Raw genomic sequence first — 21609 nt, 5'->3', positions numbered from 1 at the left:
GCTGTGTATTTGTCTACCATGCATGACAACTTTCCTGGGATATCTTTATATTTTTGGTACTTTGGAACTCATCTTTTATTTTTTTAATATCCTGTCTTGTTTCAAAAGCATTAATCACCTCATATTTCAAAAGTTCCTTCAGAAAAGTAGCTACTGCTCAACAGTCACACTCCCAGTCCCCTGCACTCTGATTCCATATGTCTCAACAAAGCCATTGCTGCATTCATACCAGATCAGAATAAGTATGGGATCAAACCCCGCGGTTAACAGTAAGCAAAAGCTAAACAGTTCAGGTCAGTTATGTTATTCCACAAAATAAGAAAAGTGTATTAACTAGCATCTCCCTTACTGCATGAAAGAAAAAAAAAAAACATTGGAATAACAACACAACAGATTTAGCAATTAGGAAGTACAAGGAATACTTGGCAAGGCAATGGACAACTGTTATTCTTTGCGATAAATATTCTTTCCTCAGAATATTATAAAGTTAACTCTATTGAAGGCCCTATTTGACAGATGTCACCATTTAAAAATATTCATATTTGGCCGCTTCCAAGAAAAATAGGCATTTTCCTGGGGTAACGGAGGTTGGAGAATGTAGGATACAGGGAAGGCATCCTTCATTGTTCAACTTTGACTAGTTTTTTCTCTGTACATTTCTTAGTTCTCTGAAACAAGATCATTCAGGAGCCAGTCTATTACCTTTTAATGTATACTTGATTTGAAAGATCATCAGTGTAGTTTTGAGAATCTGAAATTTAGTGTAATTTTAAACATGCCAGTAATCAAGAGCAGCAGTGTTTGACCTGGCTTCATACAGAGCCATCAAGTGCAATTAAAGATGTTTGGCAACGGTAAAGATTATTTTCTGTCTTGTCTCTCAAAAGGCTTTTGCAACAGTTGTGACAGCTGCTGAGAACATGGATGCAAATTCTGTAACTTCAGAAGAAAAGAATGAGATTATCCAGTATCCTTTTAAAACCATTTCTATAATGTGCAAGTATACATAATAGAATGTTTATAGTTTCATCAGATCTACATTATTTATAAAGACATGCTCTAGTCAACCTTATTACTTGTTAATATTAACTATGGCAATCCCAGAATAATTCATTTCTAAATATTCTGAATTTAATCTAAAATGACAAATCTAAAATATTTGGTCTAAAACTCATATCAAGGACATATTCCAAAGTTCATAAAGAACATGTAAAACTCATTATTCTCTATTTTTATAAGGTTATTATAAAAATAACCTTTTAGAAGGGGAGGGGGAATTCATACTATGTGAAAATTTAGAATTAGGTAAGAATTAAACACTTTTCCATTCGTGTTTTGATAGTGGACTCTGATTACATTTAATGTTTGACTTAGGAGTATGTGTTTGAACTATATTGTAAACTAACTCTTTTTATTATTTTTTTATTTTTTAAGAGTTTATTTGAGCCAGACTGATGACATATGCCCAGGAGCATCTCAAATGCTCTCCCAACTCATGTTCTAACATTGAAATTTTAATCTCTTTTTGTCAGAATATAACACGGTCAATTTCCTTAGCTATAGCCTCCAGTGCTCGGTTTATTAGAGCTGTTTCTGAACTAGAACTTTTAGGATTTATAAAACCTACCAAACAGAAGACTGACCATGTGGCAAGGCTAACATGGGGAGGCTGCTAGAAAGCAAATGAAGCCCAGAAGGATCACATTTAGCTTGAGAAAAGGGAGACCAATCATACATACCACTAGAGGAAGATTGTTTTGGCAAGAAATGTGTAATCCCTGTGTGATGTTTAACTAGGAAGTAGATCGCTAACCCCTAAGATATATTAATATATCAGAACACCACTGGAGTACAATTCAACAAATAACATGCTTACACTGTCCTCTCACAAAATCACTGTAATTTTCATATCATTAAATAAATTGTTCTTGAACATACGTAGTATATAAATGTTAATTTCCTTTATCCAGGAATATAAATTTATAGTTGATTTAATAGTACTCATTCCTGCTCCAAAAGATATTTTAGAGACAAATGGGAAAATGTGAATATGGACTGAATATTAAATTAGGGAAGTATTTTAAGTGGAATAATGGTACCTAAAATATATAGAACCACCTTATTCTTAGGAGCTGCAGTATGTATACATTCTTTATTTACATGTAAAGCCAATATGGTACAGTAATAACTGATCACTTTAACTGGAGCATTGGACTGTTCTTTCAGCTTTCGTTTGAATGTTCTAATAAAAAGGTAGTGGAAAAGGGGGAAGGAGATTCAAAGTTTAGGAAATTCTTGAGTTTTGCTTTGAAGGTTATTATAGAGCAGAAAAATAGGGTACCAGAGCCAAAGGGGATTTAAGGGATCAGAAGACTTAATAGTATGTTTATTAGGCTTATGGATATGATCTGGTAAACAGAAAATGGATGCAGAAGAGAGGACTTCTATTACTGTGTCTTTGAATGAGATGGGCACTTGGAACCGATTCTTACTTAGAGCAGACGTAGCAGAGAATTGCTGGAACGATGTCTGAGTAGACAAGGACAGGCTATTAGGTGCTTGAGCAGAATATTCACTTAACACCAATTACTATTACTGTATAATTTTGAAGAGAATAAAAACCCAAATGAGGCAAAGACAATCACTTTCAACCCTAGCTGCTTAGATCACCCACAGAGCATATTAATCAGATTCCGACAGTCCTCCTCTCCCCTGTCCTCTAAAGCAGTCTGGAGATGGGTAGAATCCAGGATCTTTCCTAAAAATTCTCCACTTAATATTGCTGATGCAATAAATGTCTCCTTTGGAAACCATTTTCTTTAGGGATATAAGTTTTTGCCATAGGCCAATGATAGCTTTGATATTTTAAGCCTCTGATACTCTCTTGGATTGCCTATGCTTATTTTTTGTCTCAAAACTACAAAGAACTATACCTTGCAGTGTACCCCTGTTAATGAGGAACTTATTGAACACATTACAATAACCTAACTACAGTACCATACTAAGCATTGCCTTTTACCAAAATGATTATTAGCACACTAAATTCTGTAGGTGTTTACCTATTGAAAGCAATTCCAGAGATTTATGGGAATTCAGAATCCCTAGGCAGCTAATATAATCTTTCTTATTGAGATCAAATGTGGTTGGTATTTGTACTAGAGTCATCAACTACTGAATTCATCTAATAACTATATCCAAGAGGTTGCCCATTTTTTTTTCTAGAATTACCTCACACACTACTTAAAATCAGTATAGTAACCCTTAAGTTAGGACTTTTTGGTAAGGTGATAAGCAGAAATTTGGCTGTAGAGGAAATTTTATTCTTGACCAAAGTTGAATCTAGAATTAAAACCGTATTACAGGCATACCTTGTTTTATTGCGCTTTGCTTTATTGCACTCCGCAGATACTGCATTTTCATCCACACCAAGGCAAGAACCCACCAGCAAAATGAGTACAACTCACTGAAGGCTCAGATGATGGTTAGCATTTTTTTTTAGCAATAAAGTATTTTAAAATTAAGGTATGTAAATTGAGAAATAATGTTATTGTACTTAACAGACTACAATATAAATATAACTTTATATGCACTGGGAAACCAGAAAATTTGTGTGACTCACCATACTGTGATATTAAGTAGTCTGGAACCAAACCTGTCCTATCTCCAAGGTATGCCTGCCTGCACTTGTGGGCGCCTCTGATTTCTCTTTAATATATCTTGCCCTCCCCCAAGTATAAAAATCAGTTCTTTTATAAATTTAAATCTATGTGAAAATTCATACATGCTCACTTAAAAGAATGTTCATTATTTTGCCCTGAGGAGTTAAACGATAAATATATCTACATTCACTCTACTCTCATTCTTTTATATTTTTACTTGCATTCTCCTAAAAATGCTATCTCACTATACCAAAGTGGTTGTCAACTGGGGACTGTTTCCTTCCTCCACCCCTCACGTTTTCCCTTCTCTGGAGGTACGTTTTGGTTGTCACAATAGGTGGCGTAGTGGCGGAGGGAGTTCTACTGGCATCTAGTGGTAGAGATCCTACAATGCACAGGACAAACACACAAAACAGAATGTACCTGACTCAAGTTGTCAATAGTATTGACGGTGAAACTCTTGTATTTGTCCATTAAAACCAAGTAGAATTATCCACCTTACTGCCATCCTGTGTTATACCAATGTCTCTCAAATAATGTGCATATGAATTATCTGACGATCTTGTGAAATAAAGCCTTGCACCTCTTTTTGGTCTTGTTTTAAAACAAAGGTGAAATAAGTGTTAAAAAAATCTTCCACAAATTAGGTAAGTTATAAATACATATGTCCCAGTACATTTATGATTGGTTTAATTAGTGGAAATATGCTAACAATTCAATGAAAGAATTCACTGTAGCATTTTTGTGTACTTCATTATAGGAAAGCTATGTTTGAAAAGCATGTATTGAAAGTGAGTTAAATGTGTTTTCATATATCATCCTTTAAAAAAATAACTTGGAATCTGCTGACATCTTTGAGGTAAAAATTCCGCAGCCGTTAAAACTGATCATTTATGTAACATTTTCTCATGCAGTCAGTTATAAGAAAAGCAATTTGGAATCAGACTCAGGTTTTGAAAACACTCAAATCTTAGATTTGGTGAAAGACAAGACTGATTTACAAACCTTTTCAGGAAATTAACACTGATTCCTAGAAAATGCTTAGATTAAAACACTGGCTTTATTCAAATACTACCCTTCTGCACATTAAAAAACAAGCAGGTTAGAAGTAAATGTTTTATTCTTCCAACTAAATTCCAGTACTACAAGGGCAGTAAAACAATGATACACTGGGAAAAAAATGCAGCAATAAACATTTGTTAAAAAGACTGATAGAATAAATAAAAACTACCAAAAAAAAGAAAATCATATAAACCCATTCGGAAACCCCAAGAAGTCCTGGAATACAGAAATGCCCTCCTCCTTCACTATTTCACAGGAAGCACTGTAGGCTATTTGCTTAATAATGTCCTGGGATTACATTCTAAATTATTAATAACTGGTTACAGCTTGGTTGTAGTGCACAATTAAAATCACACTAACTTCATCTGAAGTGTCATTCTACAGTTTTTATTTACATAACCAGTGAAGGGCATGTTCTTAGAATACCAGCTTTAATCCTTTTCAAACATATTAATATAAGAAGCCAAATTGTAATGATACAGCAAATGAGGCCACTGGTATTAATACAGGTAGCAAAGGTCCACATCTGGGTGGTACTGACATCAGGGAAATTTCCAAAACCAGTTGCTGCCTAAGAGTGGTTGCCACTGAAGAAAGCTTGAAATAACCTGTATTCACAGGGGGGTGTTGGCATTGCTGCATGTCATAATTGGGACCTCTTGCAACAACTCAACAAGGAACAAGGCAGCCCACAAATGCAGAAAATGTGATTCATGAAACATCTAAAGGGGAAGAAAAGGAAAATTAGTGCCAAGTCTAATTAAAAATTCAAACACATACCAGATCTTTATCCCCAATACTGCCTTAGGTATTAAAGTAACCAAAAATAAGCCTTAGTAAAATTTGCTGCCTATTTCCTCCAAGTTTCTCCTCCATTATTTTCTGTTTATTTCTCTTCTTGGGTATGAAGATAATTATAATAAATGTCTTCTTAAAAAATACTTACAACTAGCAGGCTGTTCTCCATATCGTCGCATTATCTGATCATGCGTAAACTTCACAAATGCATCATATTGTTCTATAAATAAAGGTACATGTCAATTACATGACTTGCAAAATGCCCTAATAAATTAGAGCAAGATAAACTCTGAAAAATCCTATATGTATAGTGAAAATATACAGTGAAACAATTCTAAGTTGGCACTTAATGAGACACGTAACCTCAATAATAACAGTAATACTAAATGGAAACCTATGCTTTAGTCCAAACCACATACAACCTCAAATGTAGGCTGAGTGGGGCCTATTTCTTAACCTATTAAAAATAAAGGGCTTGGAAAAAAAGGTATCTTTCTACTCTGAAGGTTTATTATAAGTCGTTTATGAATGGCAATTTATTGCAATGCAAGGAAAAAAGACAAAAGCTTTAAAAAAAATGACACCAAAAAAAAACAACCACGTATAACCTAATTAAAAAAAAAGACACCTAAAAAAAAAAAAACCACGTATAACCTAATCATATGTCATAGAAAAAAATGTTCTATGACAAATTCTCTTGCCTACATTAGCACCTTTAATTCCTTACGAATCAAAAAGCTTACAATACTGGTATCAAATAAAATCTGTAGCACAAAAAACGAGTGAGGATTCTGATTAAGTTACCATACATAACAAATTTTATTTACTGCACTTATCAAATTTTACTTAAAAAATTTTTGGATAATTAAGACTGCAGCAGCTTGATACTCTAAAACAGTGGTCCCCAACCTTTTTGGCACTAGAGACCAGTGCTCCTATGAGAATCTAATACCTGATGATCTGATGAGCTAAGGCAGTGATGCTAGTGTTGGGGAGCAAGCAGCTGCAAATACAGATGAAGCTTAACTTGCTTGCCTGCAGCTCACTTGCCACTCACCTCCTGCTGTGTGGCCTGGTTCTTAATAGGCCATAGACTGGTACCAGTCCATGGCCCCAGGGGTTGGGGACCCCTGCTCTAAAATGCTGTGTGTAGTGCCAGATTATTTCAAGTTTCCAAATTGAAGTAAACAGCCAAAGTCAAGTTTTTAACACGGTACATCATAAGAAAAATCTAGTTCACTAATACTATTGATCTACATGGCTAACATATACTGTTTCTTGAGGTCCCTAAGGAGGCCATGAGCTCATTTCATTTTTTGAAATGAAATTCTCTGGTTCTTAGAAAACATTCTGCTAGCATGTAGAAAGTATAAGTGTTGTGAAGTACAAATAGGAAATAATGCATTTCTTATAGTGACCTTCTGGTAGACTTTATAAACTCATCCCCATACCTGCAAGTTTTGTGTTCAGTATTTCTTCATACTCTTCTCGAACTTTCTCTTCACGTTCTTTCAACAAACGTTCACAGATCATCCCAACCTGCCGTAGAGTGAATAAGGGCTGTTCTTTTTTTAATGGCGAAGATGTTGCAGATGAAGTCCCTATATATAACATGAACAACAAAAAAAGCACCTCATTTAGAGCCATTACAGAAAGCATCTTCTAACTAAAGAGGTTTCACTTGGATCTTTTGCTTGTGACTGGAAAAAGACAGCAAGATGTATGCAATCAAATATAAGGGTTTGAAAAGTCTAAAGGTGAGTGGAGAAAACTACAAAATAAAAACAAAACTTCATTAATAAAGTTTTTTTTTGTAAATTAATGATTTTAGCTACGAGACCATTTTGTAAAAATAAATACTGAGAATATATTCGTAATAGTCAATATTATATTTTATGGTCAGAGTCCCTAAAGATTATTAATCTAATAGCCATTTAGCATTATCAGATACTTGATATAAAAGATTTCTTCAGAATACATTCCTCTTAAAGTGCCACTTAAGGAGATTCAATTTCCAAACACAACATTTCTCATTTCTTGAAACATCTGAAATTTTTTTGAGAACTCACGATTATGATAGCCATCCATTATAACACTGCTGTAAGTATTTTATGCACAAATACATGGATTTGTTAGCAGTTTTTTGTCCTGTTCTGTGTATAATCAATCTATCCCCAATGTAGCCTCAATGCCTCTTTTCACTATATCTTTATAACCTGCATAGTTGGGACCAGTTAACTATGCTTGTTAGAGTTGTGGCCATCAACATGAATAAAGTATAGCAGAGCTTTATTTATATTAGCTAAAGTAGTCCATACCTACTAAGGCTTTATTTACTTTTAAATTTCCAGCTTTGTTAGTTGAGGCTGCCAGCTAATTCATCTTCTAAGAAATAAACTAATGAATGATGATCATCTTAATTTCTTGCTGATATAGTCTAGTCTCTACCTTTACCTCCCCTTACCAGATTTTACCCACTTATACTTGGCCTCCCAAACTGGCAGTACTGCAGAATTTAGTTCTGAACAAGTTCATGTTTCCTAATCTAATTTTATTTCACAGTATTATAGACTTTGAATGTTTTTTTTTCCCTGCCAGGTTTTCCTATTCCTCCTGCAGACAACTACTGTCACAAGAAAAACTATTTTGCTGAGTTTACTCAAGAGCCACTTTTAACAACTCTTTTTCAGTAAGCTTTACTTCCTCTTCACTTCAAAAAGCCTTAATTTTTCTGCCTTTTTAAAAAGTGTATTTGTAAACTACTCCTTCCAACAAGAGGTAGGTAAAAAACAACATAGGATCAGAAGAATCCACTTTTAGGAATCTATCCTAATGGGACAAATACATGAAGGTACAGGTACAGAGACATTTTTGTAAATACTGTAATAGCAAAAATTCTGAGTCTAATTTATCATTAAAGGTTAAATAATTATGGGAAATCCATAAAATAGCATAGTATTCAGCTATGGCAAGATCCATGTATACCAAACAGAGAAACATATGGTATATTGTTAATTTTAATGGAGGTTGCATATAGCAAGCACTTATGGGGAAGTCTATTTAGGGGACATTATATATAGGTGGTTGTCTTCGGGTAGTGGGAATCCAGGTGGTGATTACTTATTTTGTACTGTATTTTTAAGAGATCATCCATTATTTGTATAAATGTGTTTTTTAAAAATCAAGGGGAGAAATAGGTGCTTGAATGACTAAATGATTGCCTTATCCCAAACTTAAAAGCGTTCCTTTCACTTAGTTTATTATTACCTGGTGAAGCTGGTCCACTGAGGAGAAATGCATGTGGCTGTGCATCAGAAGTACAACATGGATCTGTCTGTTGGAAACTAGTTTCTAAATGTCTTCTCTTCTGCATGCGTTTATACTCTTGTTTTATGTTGTACAGAATTTGTTCTAAAAGAAAAAATTAAAATTTGGCAAGATAAAAACTTTCAAGTTAAAAAAAGGGTTAGGTTTCAACAATTATTAGTAGACCCAATCTACTGAAAATATTCTCTTAAAATAATATCTAGAAAACTGATGTTCTGAGAGGGATTAGTTTCAGCATTAATGAGGGGACTCATTTAGAAATAGCACATATACACCACGTGAAATTCAGCTATTCTATAATACCATTCTTTTTGAGCACTGATTTGCAAAAATAAAGTTTTCATTCTGTGTAATAAGGGAGTCTGTGAACTAAAACACATGATTCACTCAGCTTCTAAAGAATCCCAAACTCAAAGGTCATTTATTCATCACGCATTGAACTATTAAATAGGCTTTTCCTAGATCATAAATAATAAGTGGGAGGACTATGTTTATATAAGCACATACCAATGAGAAGTGACAATATGCCAGAAAAATGCCAGAATAGATGGGAACTAAAAAATTATCGTATGTTAAATGGTCATGGCCATTAATATTAAGCTAAAAAGAACCTAGAACCTATAAATACCCCATCATTAACAGCAAAGTTTTGTTCTGAATATTGGGGTAAAAACTCATGTAAAGTGATTGGTACATAATAGGTACTCGGTAAGAACCACTATACCATAGTGCCATTATCTTCAACCACAACCATAGAAACAGTTAAAATTATATCAAGCATATTCTTTAGGCCATTCTAGAAAGATTTTTAATTGAAAATAGTTACCATTTAACCACTTTAGAAAATCCGTGAGGTTTCCACGCCCCTCCAGACTCTCACAACCACTACAGCTCCTAAAGTAACAGGCTATCTATGTGAAACTACAGCATGTCCTTGAATAACATTTTGTTCAATGTCATTTCCATAGGAACTTAAGTCTTGTTAACTCTTGACCTATAGTAAAACTGGTTTTGTTATACGTTATTTCCTTTAATGTCCCAGAACCTATCAATGACGTGCAGTGAGGACTTGCTGTACATCCCAATTACTTAATAATTTCAATCCAAAGCAAAATTAAACAAAAATTTAAAGTTAAGGTGGCAACTAACAGGCAATAAAATATTCATAAATATAACAGTGTAACGTAATCAATTCTACAATGATGCATTAATTTAAAAATGAACTAAACACTCAACTGAAGGCTAAAGATTTATGTGAGATCAATTTTTGTTTTTTGTTGGTTACATTTAATACTGATGGTTTTCTTAGGTATATACTGAATTCTCATGTCTCTTTTCTCACTTTATATTGTTTCCCTAGTAAGAATTTTTAGGGCTTTTGAGAGAGAGACTCTGAGGGGACATCAATCAGTCTCTTAAACATTTTAGACTATGTCAGGGAAGAAAACAAATTGCAAAAGATATACGCAATGAAGATTCCATTTATGTAAATTTGTGTATAAACAAACCTGTTTTATGTATGCATGAATGCAGTTTAAGTACAAAATCATACATTGGATGATTGACTTTCAAGGTGGTTTTAGCTATATTTAATATTTTTCAGAATGTTAACTTTTTTATATTAAACAATTATTTTCAGTCTTCTTCCATTTATTTGAAATAGTTTGTAATTTAAAAATAAAGTTACCAGTGTGAAATAAAATGGCTGTCTACTGAACAATTAAATACCTTGATCGAAATGGGTTTCCTAAGATTCACAGGTGTCCAAAAATTGGTGCAATATCCTATACCAACCAGGACAAGGTCACATATTCCTATTTTTTAATAAAAGAACTCTTTCAGGAGCAATGGTCTAAAATAGGTTTCAAAGTAATGATGGTTTGATCTCTGATAGACAGCAAGCTTTATTCATCACTTTTTCAAAGCTACCACCACCTGATCATGGCATCTTAAAGTTTATTCCCAACCAGAGACTTTAAATGTACTAGCAGAGTAATTTGACCTTAACATCTTTTGTATGACATTCTTTGATCACCATGCAGCTGTTCCAATTAGTCTTCCTTTTTCTTACAAAATCAACCACAGCACAACTAAGATGTACCAAAAGAATAGTTGTAACAAACTCTTGATAATCTCAAAAAACCATCTAGCCTAGCATTAAGATGTTAAACTTGAAAAAATTTAGCTTTATAAACCTCCATACTATCTTAAGAGGCATTGTAACAAGCTAAACAATTTTAAGGTATAATTTACAAATGAATCCACCAATTTAAGTGTATAATTCAATGAGTTCTGACAAGGGAATACATAGTCATGGACCCACCACAAGCATAAGGGACTTTTATCACCCTAAAAAAGTTCTCATGTTCCTATTTGCCACCAGCACCACTAATCTACTGTCACTGTATAGTTTTGCCTTTTCTAAAATTTCATATAATTGGAATCATAAAGAGTATAGATTTGTCTAATTTTTCACTCAGCAAAATGTTTCTGAGATTCATACATGATATTGCACGATTTAGTAATTCCTTTTTACTGATTCATATTCCATTGTATGTGTATATACCGTAATTTATCCATTCTCCTTTTAATGGACATTTGGATTGTTTCCAATTTGGGGCTATAATGAACAAGGCTATTATGAATATTCAAGTACAAGTTGAGGGGTAGACAAATTTTAATTTCTCTTGAGTAAATACCTAAAAGTGGGACTGGATGGCTTGATTATATGGTAAGCGTATTGCTTTACTTTGTAAGAAACTGCCAAACCATTTTCCAGAGTAATATACCAGTTTGCATTCCCACTAGCAACGAATATTCCACCTGTTCTACATCTTTGCCAACACTTGATATTCTCAGTTAAAGAGCTGAAGGATTTTGAATGCTATTGCCTGCACTTCTTTTTACATCTAATATGATGCAACTATGTCATCTAAGCCTCACTGTGCCCTCAAGTGCTATAATACTGGCAATATGTGATCAACATTGTTATGCAGCTAATGGTCCAATTCAACTTGACCAAGATCTCAGCAGCATAAGTAACAAAACAGCTAAAGCTTCAAGCTCAATTTATCTCCGTTCAGAGGTATAAACAGTTTTGAAGCTGATAACTCAAATTCCCCCAGGTTCAATTTAATACAACTCACATTTTAAGTTCACCAATATATTTGCCTGACTTAAGCTGCTTCCATACCAGCTGGGTAAGGGCCTTCCATACATCAAAAATGTACCTATGTCCACTTAGTCTTAAGCTATTTACATCTATCTAGCCATCTCTTATTAACCTAGCAAGTGACACTTTATTTCAGCTACATGTTACACGTGATATTTGTGCTGCCAACACAGTTTACATTCTATTAAAGAAATGTGAAAAATAAACAGCCAAAAACCTAGGTAAATGTGAAAATGTGTATTTTGAAGCAATGCTAAGCTTACTTCCAAATTGTTTTACTCATCTTAGTTGTGACTGATGACTTAAGAAAGCCTAGACACAATAAGGTTAACAATATTATAAACAGGAGGAAAAAAACAACTGAGTTGATGAGGGTAAGAGAAACACCATTAAGATAGGACTAAGACCAAAATGAGGAATATGTATTTAGAAACAACTAAAAATATGTTTAAAGTTTTAAAGGAGAACCACAAAATTGGGGGAGGGGAGAAATCAAGTATCTTTTTTTCTAGAGTGGAGTCCATAAAATGTCTAAACACCTGTGATATGTGATGCTAAACTTTTGGTACCAACCTGTATAGACTTAATGTTTTCCTACTGACATCATTACTAGATCAAACATTAAGTTTTCATTAACAGTTTTAAGTGTAGTATAAGACCTTTTTATTTCACCTTATGTGCTAATTTTTCTATGGCATCTTTGAAAAAATAAAGTGAAAGTTCATTTAGACAGATAAACAATGGAATTAAAATAAATAAATCTTGAGTCTGTCAGTTTCAGGAACACAAATGAAATGGAAAACCTGTACATAAGTAGAGAACCTGCCTAAAACTAAGAAAATGTTCCAAATAAGGTAAAAGACCAAATCTAGAGCTCTGAACTACATGCTACACATAATCATAAAGAGTATAGAAATTCTCTCTCTCTCACACACACACACACACTCACACACACACACACACACACACACACACACGAGTTGCTATGGAGACCCATCTTTGTAAATCAACTTTTTCCCATGATTATCTGTTCAGATAACAGTTCTTAGTCTCCTTGAAGGAACCTTAAGGACAATATTCTTATCCAGCCAAAAGCTATCTAAGTAAAAAGAATGTGCTGATGCTGTTTATAATTCACTTTAAAATTACTGCTATGTCCAGGGAACCAGGAACCAAATTTTAACATGGTTGTGAAGTTTTATCTACAGTATTAACTTCTATTTGGATTAACATGAATCCTAAAAAGCATAATACAGCTGCAAACAAGTATATAAACTTTAGGGCATTATCTATAGTACTTTAAAAGCAACTGGCTTAGCTTCTAAATTTATATTAAATAGTATTTTACTGTGTAAGAAGCATTCATTTATCTCCTACAAAAGGAAGAAAAACTATAATCACTATAAGTCAAATTCTATTATTACTTCGCTGGTACTATACTAGCCAATGAGTATTTACTTGAAATAAATGACTCAATTTGTTAAAAACCTGCAGGTCTAAGTATAAATTTACAAATTAACTGTACAATGGGAGTCACTAAGGCAAGGAGTTCAACAATGCTCAATCAGCAGATGTTTCCTCCCTAATATCCAATAAGTTTCATACCTCTTTTATATTATACTAGATTCTAAAGGGATATGTTAACCCTGTTGCTTTTGCTGTTTAACTCTTTACTATCTCCAAGTATTTCCTCAAATATGCTTACAATCTAGGGAAATACAGAATAATAAACAAAAAAACAGTAAATGGGGAAGAGAATGAGGAAACTGAATCATCCAAAATCTAAAACATTCATGTTTCAGAAAACATTTAGTACCACAGCAAGAAGTCCAGCTTCAATTCTAATTAACCATGGCCATGAAGGACAGAGAGCAGACTGAGGGGCACCCTAGAATAGTAAACTCAACCTGAAGAAAAAACCCACCTTCTACCTATAACAACTTATTAGGTAATCCAACACACACACACACACACACACACACACGCACGCACGCACGCACGCACGCACACCCAATCCCAGCCAGCTATAACAAACCTGGAAACCAGGTTGCAAACTGGTAGTTCACAGGGTACAGACACATCTGGCTTGAATACTCTCTCTACCAACCAGTGTGAATTGGGGGCGAACATTTAAAGTTGGGTGATTTACAGTAAAAGCAGGTTTTTTTGGCTGTTGCCTGGGGAGGAGGGGGGAGAGGGGCTGAATGTGGTAAAAATTCAGCTGAAGAGTGACTGCTACCTTTTGGGCCTAAGGTCTCATGTGATTTTAAACTTCAAATGCACACATAAATCACCTAGGTTTTGTTTTGTTTTTTAATGAAGACAGAGATGGAGCTTCAGACTGCATTTTTAATGAGTTTCCAGGTGGTGCTGCTGGTCAGTAGCAAGGTTGGAATTCACCGGTTTCACCGAGTTTACTTCACTGATTTATAACTGGCCTGGAACTATGGGCGTTTAAGTTTGTATACCCTGCTTAAAATAGTAACTCCCCTACTGTGGCAATTAAAAAGAAAAGTGGTTAGTTTACTTATTACTGGACATACAAGAAAATGGAGGGGAGGAGAAGCAGCAACAGCAGAGATTATAAGTACAAAAAAATTAGTTCATTTTGCCACTCTCACTTGCATGGCTATTGTACTTCTACAGTAGACATAACACTCCCTAGCAGGAAAATATTCTGTATATCAATTTGAACTTGACTGGACCTACCTCAGGAGACTCATTATATGACATTAACATACACGTATTGATTCATTTTTCCTAACACACCTTTCTTAAAATAGAAAATACACATTTATTATGTAATGGATGCATTTGCTTTTTTATTATGTCTGCTTTAGAAAATATTAAGACTGCCTCTCACACCAAAAGGCACTGATTGGAAGCTCACAGACATCTTTTGCTTACTCTATACATTTTGTAAATTATTTGTGAATATTTAGAAGTCAACAGATTTCACAAAAATTCTGATTTCTGGGGGGAGGGAAGACTACTGGTAAGATCTAGCAATAAAAGGTCCAAATTCCCCACAGCTGAACTGAGAGCAATGGTCTAAACTAAGAAATAAATCAGTCATCTGTGAGGGGAAACAAGTCATAAGTATGCATGTGATTGCTTAGGGAGCTATTAAGCTAGACAGGCATAGTGATGAACCTAGAACTAAGGAACGCTAAGTTTAATGACCAGATGAAGACAGAAAGCAGCCAGAGAAAAGTATTACCACAGAAGAAGAAAAAAAAGTATTTCAAAAAGAAGGGAGAGGGTCATCAGTGTGCTGTAAGAAAGGTGAAACAAGATGAAGACTCACTGTGAGCCATGGAAATGATTATTGACTTGACAAGAGCTGTCTGAGGCACAAATATATCAGGAGTGAGTTGAGAACTCAAGAAATAGAAGCAAATAGACTATCTGAAAGCTCTTTGAATTTGGTTTTGAAGTGGAGTAATCTGGATGACTACTGGGAGGAAAATGAGGATGTTTTACTTTATGATGGGAGGCTTGACGATATTTAAAAACAAAAGCAAAGGTCTGGTCGAGAGAAAAATAGTCACGAGGAACGTTCCTTTGGAGAGAACTGGGACCCTTCTCTCACTGTGTAAAGTGCTTCAATTACCTGATTTAATCTTCAACGATACTAAAAGGAAAACAAGATAGGCAGAAATGCTGGTAGTGGTGGTACTGGGAAAAACGAAGAAGCTGCCATTTAATGGCTTCTATTTTTTCTGTGGAGAAGGCAAGGTTATTCACTGAAATGACAGAATACTGAACAGTGTAAAAAGTCACATTTTAAGGTTGCCCTATTGTGACTGTCTTCAGCACTTGGGGACAGGAAAGATCAATCTTTACAACTCTGACAGGGAGATACTACTATCACCATGTGTGTAATTTTATAGATGAGGAAAATGAAGCTTTGCTTCAGTGTCTTCTGAAAGGCCACACAGCTGGATTATGGCAAAGCCAACACTGATCTCAGGACCTAAACTCTTAATATCTCCATTATTGTATTACCATACCTAGCCAGTTTTCCACAAGTACCTGAGGTTAGAATAAATCACAATGAGGAAAACTAATTTTAAAAAAACAAGATGCCAGTTAGAATACAGGGATTACTGTCATGTATTATTGACACTTCATACCCTAAAACTCAAACTCTATGACTGCTGAGGCAGTAACCAAAAGGCAGCACAATTCTCATCTACCCAGAGCCCTGAAACTATAGAACCACTGGCTCTAACAATAATTGTAAGAAATCTTCATGTTACATTCAGATATGTACATAAAGGATGCTTCGAGAGTCTCTAAATTGCCTCCTCTTAGGACAGGCGTCTATATCTAACCAGAATGTTTTAGTGGTGTTTTAATAGTGAAGAAGTAATCTAAATTGGTAGATCAGCATTGCCATACAGGACTAATTACGATGCCAGCCTGTGATAATGTACTGTTTTCACCTTGGGCCATGGATGGGGTTACAGCCAACATGGGGTCCCCCAGTTCAGTCATAGCAACCTAAAACGTCCAATACTTTGAACCAATTATACCATTTAGAGAAGTTTTTCTTCCAGAGAATTATATTTCAGCACTAGGAACAAGCTATTCTCTAAAACAATTAAAAGGCAAACTTAAAAAATTGGCTTTCTGCAATCTTTCAAATTCCACTCTACCCTCTATTCTTCAAGCCAGATCACTGCAACAATACTTATTTAAAAAAAAAAAAAAAAGAAACAAGAGAAAGAAAACCAACTCTCCCATGTCCCTCCCTAGAACCTTTCCCTTTAGTTTGATTTTTAGAGAGAGTTTTCTAAGAATTAGCATTAATGGATATAAAAATGATTGCTAAACCAAAGTCAGAATGCACATCATAGACTGAGACAATTTCAGAAACAGCTAAGAAAGAAGGTTCAACACTCACCTAAAAAGAATAACTTTTTCCTTAAGATTTCAATAGTAAATGTGTGATTTAATCAGTAACCCAATTTCAATACTTAGGCTGCCAAAGATGAAAATAATGCTAATGTGGATAAATGTCCACGCAGAATTAAAATAGTATATTGATATAAAGATTACAGCATTTTTATTCAAGTTTAGCTAGTTGATAAAGTATTTGCAGTGGCAGCTCTATTGGTCCCTTGAGAGACTTTTCTTGGCCTAACCAGCACAGTATCTGGAACTCGAATGAGGTTCTTAAAAGCTACAGCAAGTGACTTCTAGAGTATTTAAATTTTTTAATAAGGTTGAGAAAAACCAGGTACTTGCACAGACCTAGAACTAAAAATTAAGGCAAATCCAAAAACTGTATTAATGGAAATATTCGTTTTAATAAAATAAAAATGTTCCAAAACACTAGTACATTTCAGATGATCTCGTCTATGACAACTGTACAAAAACTTATGACTTACGATTTTTAAAGGGAGGAAGACATTAACTTATACTCCAAGACAAACTACAAGTATATTATAAGCTGTTTTTCTGTACTGGAATGTTAGAAATCATTACTACCACCCAAAAAAGTCTATCATTTCAAGAAAGACTACACAATCTGGCATACTGCAAAATTCTGATCGAAAGTGCCAAAGTAAATCTCTAAACTGACAACTTGACATACACTAGAATTTTAATTTACCTGCAAGGATTATCTTCCTGCTCAATACAGCTGCAACATATCATGTGAGAAATTTGCTGTAACTTAATTCTTTTAGAAATAAAAGTTCAGAACTTCATAATACAAAGTATTTCCTCTTAAAATTCATGTAAAAATCTTTAAACATGTGTTTCTTCAAATGAGCAAATCCCTGAAAAGGGTAAAATCTTTGTAAATGTGGCTACTTCAATTATAATGATGTACATAATCCTTGTTTACCATCACTGCCCAGAAAGATGAGGGAATACTGAGAAGTATACTTCAAGTGCCTCATAAAAAGCATTGTTTAGAGTCTTAAACTAATTGCTGTATTTATTATCACTACCCATTTGAGTCACAATTTACAAATATGTTGTCACATACTGTAGCTATATTGTCACCAAACGACCTTTAAAAATTGGTACAGAATGAGGGCTAGAACTGAAATTTCATTTTTTAAAAAAACGACAGCATCTCTAAGAACAGTGGGAAATGCTAAGGCTTGATTAACTCACAAATACAATAAATATTTTTAAAGTTAATTTGTGATAAGACATTAAACTAAGAGAGAAGATATGGCAGATAATAACTTTGGGGTTATTTTCAAACTACACAAAGACCCATATGACCCACCCTATCCCCCCAAAAATCCAGTGGGCATTCCTATTAACAGTCTTTCCCCTACAAGACTGCTGCTGCCGGATCACATTTTTCGGGTGTATTTAGACATTGAGAAATATTGGTAAGCTGAGTTCTAGAATCCCTACACTCAGCAACATAATTAAATGACTTAAATTCATTTGTGTAGACCTCTTTACTATCTGCAGATGCCACACTGGTTCATATAGGCTTGAACAAGTATCTCGCGCTTCATAAGTAGGTAATCTTCTCAAAGGCAAGAAGTTCACCGTGCTTTCACATATTCATAAAGAATACACTGTGAGTCAACAGTACTAGCACAGTGTTAATGCCAATACTTGCAGGGACCACAAGTTGCTGGCTAATTCAGTTACAGGTACTTGAAAAGACCCACCCCCAACACCATGATCTAGTTTCATGAATCAACTATCCAAGAGGTCCAAATTTAACTCATGCTGTTATTCTGAAGGAGACTCAAAAGTTTCTGTTCAAAGGAAAAAAACAAAAAACAAAAAACTGCACACTTCCACTGAATCTCTTATTTGCAACCTTTCAAAACAAGAGCATTGCTATAATTGCCATCTTCCTGGGTCTATTTACTTAGGAAAGACCTGAGTAATACACAGTATATTCTTTTTACTATAAATTTATTCAATAACTGAAGACACTTTATTAATCTCCTTCATATCTCAGATTACTGGCTCTGTGGCCACAATGGTAGCTAATAGTATCTATACCTAAAAGCTAAATCCTCTCTGATGTAGCCATGTTAACCCATGTGTTTCTGTGCTCCAGTTTGGCTTTATTTTTCTCCTTTCAAAATAAAATAGCTCATTAATTAATACAATTGCACTCTGCTTTTAATGGCCATAAACTTACAGAAGTGATAAATGCATAATTCATAGAAGAATGAAATAAATGAAGCTACGTATAGTCCTAAATATCAGGTTGAAAATCCCAAATACAAAGACCATTAAAAATAGTTTATATGCCAAATCCACTGAGAAACTAGAAGCAACTTAACAGCTGTTTAAATAACCACGAAATATTAAGAATACTTCTGGCTCAATATAAATGACATTTGAAGTGAAATGCTGCCTTCTCCAACAGAATCTCATTTGTTTGCCTAGAACCATTTATACTTCATTTAAGCCAGCTGGTGTGTTTGTCTGCAGGCATGCATCAATGTCTACTGAACGATCTAAGTTCCGGTAAACCCAGTCACAAGCTGCAATTTCCATTTTTAATGGCAAGTTTCCAGCAAATACAATGAGTTACTACAATGGAATTTAACTCTTCATCCAACTCAATTACTAAAACAGACTAGAGCAATGGTAACAAGACATAAACAACATGTACAAAAGTACCTACCAAACTCACAAATAGGATGACATCCATAGGAAGATTTCTTCACCAGATCATTCATTCATTCACTACACAATTATGAAAAACAATGTGTTGGATTTGACTGAGTTTTTGTAATACTACATAATTTTCTTCTTGACAATATCATGACGCTCTTTTGGCTAAATGGTAATATTCTGTGATGTTTTAAAAACAAATTGGAAAGAGAAATCTTTGAATCTGTTTCCAGGATGAGTGCTGATATAGCTACTAGAAATGTTCATTTCTCCAAACACAGTCAATGCTCCCCTCCCCCCACACACACCTCCACTCATCATTCATTCACTTTTCCTTTTCCACATCCATGGGTATTGTAAACTCCTGACACCCCAGCCCAGGGATAGGCAAACTTTTTCTGTAAAGGACCAGACAGTAAATATTTGAGTTTTGGGAAAATACAGTTCCTGTCACAAATACTCAACTTTGCTGTTGTAGCCCACAATAGACAATAGTTGAAGAAAAAAGAATGGGCAAGGCTGTGTTCCAATAAAACTTTATTTGCCAACCCTTTCTTTTTTCCTGGTATGAAGTTGCAACAGTTTACAAAATATTGATTTAAATAATAGTCAACGTAAAAATTTCCTGGGATGACTAAAACGAGGGTTTAAAACAGATGTTCACAATCCTGAAACTATTAGTAAAGCCGCGACATGGCTTCTGCTACGCGTCAGAAGACTATATTAAAGTATCCAGAGAAAAGTGATAAAATAACAAGAAATTATATACATATCTCTGAAAAAAAAAAATCACTTCAGTACTCTAGCTCTAAATTGTTTAATTTATATTTGAACAGAAATGAAAGGGAAACAAGTTCCCGCAGAGTCCCAATCTCAATTTGTTAAGTCACTTTCTATTTCCAACCCTAGATACTTACTTCAGCTAAGGATATATGGGTACTAACTTTTGTAAAGTTTAAGAATCATCACTGATAAAACATAAATTTAAAATTTAGGTGCTTGGAAAATTCTTTCCAAGTTTGACGACATGAAAACTGTAAAGCTCTTTGATGCCTGCACAACACTGCAGCTCCCATTATGACATTATTACAAAAGGAGAATGTCCCAAACTGGCCATGTAAACACAAAGCCAAATTAAATGTAGAATGTCATTCAAAATTTTTTAAAAGTAACTTTTAGAAATTCAAAACTTTAGCAATTTTAGCTGCTTTTCTCAAGCCAACCGTTTATGTTAATATTCAAATTAGTTGTAAAAGCAAAATAACTTTTAGCAAATTCAATAAAAATCAATTACGGTGTAATTTTAGAGTTCAGACACAGTATGATCAAACTTCCAAAGTAAATGTCAAAAAACACCTTGAAGAAATATAAGACAGCAATATTTTGGGAAAAAAAAAATGCATCTGAATCAGCAGGCTTAAACAATTCCAATCTTCTACTATTAATTGAAATTTGAGATGTGAGGCCAATTTTATTAGCCAATGCTACAAATATATCAGTGAAATGACAGATTTGGAAAGGATCACAATTCTTTCCAAATAAACTCCCTTTAAAGTGAGGACAAATGTTATAACCTCTGGCTGGTTTACCATATGTGCTCAAGACTATTTTAGCACCGAGATATACTTTAACTCTCCAAATTAATATTGTATTAATTCCCCCCCGGAATGAAATTTATTGCAGGTTAACTAGAGATATTTTTAAATGACCTATTTATTAAGTACAGAATCCATGATACCATTTTACTAAAAAAGGCAACTCTAAAAACAATCACCAGCTCATTCTCAACATTCTTTTTTAATGTAAAGCCTAACAATAAATCAATAAATGCCTTTACATCGAAGACAGCTTAGGTATAGTCACTAAATAAAGCATCTAGGAATTCCTCTAAAAACTCATTCCAACTCTACAATAATTTATCCGTAGGTTAGATCCGATATTTAATTAAATAAAAAAGGTAGCCCCATATATTTA

At 34.3% G+C, this 21609-nt stretch overlaps 2 protein-coding genes across 2 annotated transcripts in view; one reads left to right on the top strand and one right to left on the bottom strand.

The window, feature by feature from the left end:
* Nucleotides 1-3853, top strand: part of ORC3 (origin recognition complex subunit 3) — a 55430-nt gene extending 51577 nt beyond the window's left edge. Inside the window, exons 19-20 of the mRNA XM_006926325.3 lie at nucleotides 842-967; nucleotides 1571-3853. Of these exons, the coding sequence (XP_006926387.2) occupies nucleotides 842-967; nucleotides 1571-1676 (232 nt within the window). The 3' untranslated portion in view covers nucleotides 1677-3853. The remainder of the gene's footprint in view (nucleotides 1-841; nucleotides 968-1570) is intronic.
* An 847-nt stretch (nucleotides 3854-4700) lies between these two features.
* AKIRIN2 (akirin 2) overlaps nucleotides 4701-21609 on the bottom strand; it is an 18933-nt gene continuing 2024 nt past the window's right edge. Inside the window, exons 2-5 of the mRNA XM_006926324.3 lie at nucleotides 8787-8930; nucleotides 6971-7120; nucleotides 5668-5739; nucleotides 4701-5443 (exon numbers count right to left, since the gene is read on the bottom strand). Of these exons, the coding sequence (XP_006926386.1) occupies nucleotides 5433-5443; nucleotides 5668-5739; nucleotides 6971-7120; nucleotides 8787-8930 (377 nt within the window). The 3' untranslated portion in view covers nucleotides 4701-5432. The remainder of the gene's footprint in view (nucleotides 5444-5667; nucleotides 5740-6970; nucleotides 7121-8786; nucleotides 8931-21609) is intronic.

The sequence above is a fragment of the Pteropus alecto genome, unplaced genomic scaffold (assembly GCF_000325575.1).
Source record: "Pteropus alecto unplaced genomic scaffold, ASM32557v1 scaffold7, whole genome shotgun sequence".
NCBI classification, from domain to species: Eukaryota; Metazoa; Chordata; class Mammalia; order Chiroptera; family Pteropodidae; genus Pteropus; species Pteropus alecto.
This window is presented reverse-complemented; position numbering and strand designations above follow the sequence as displayed.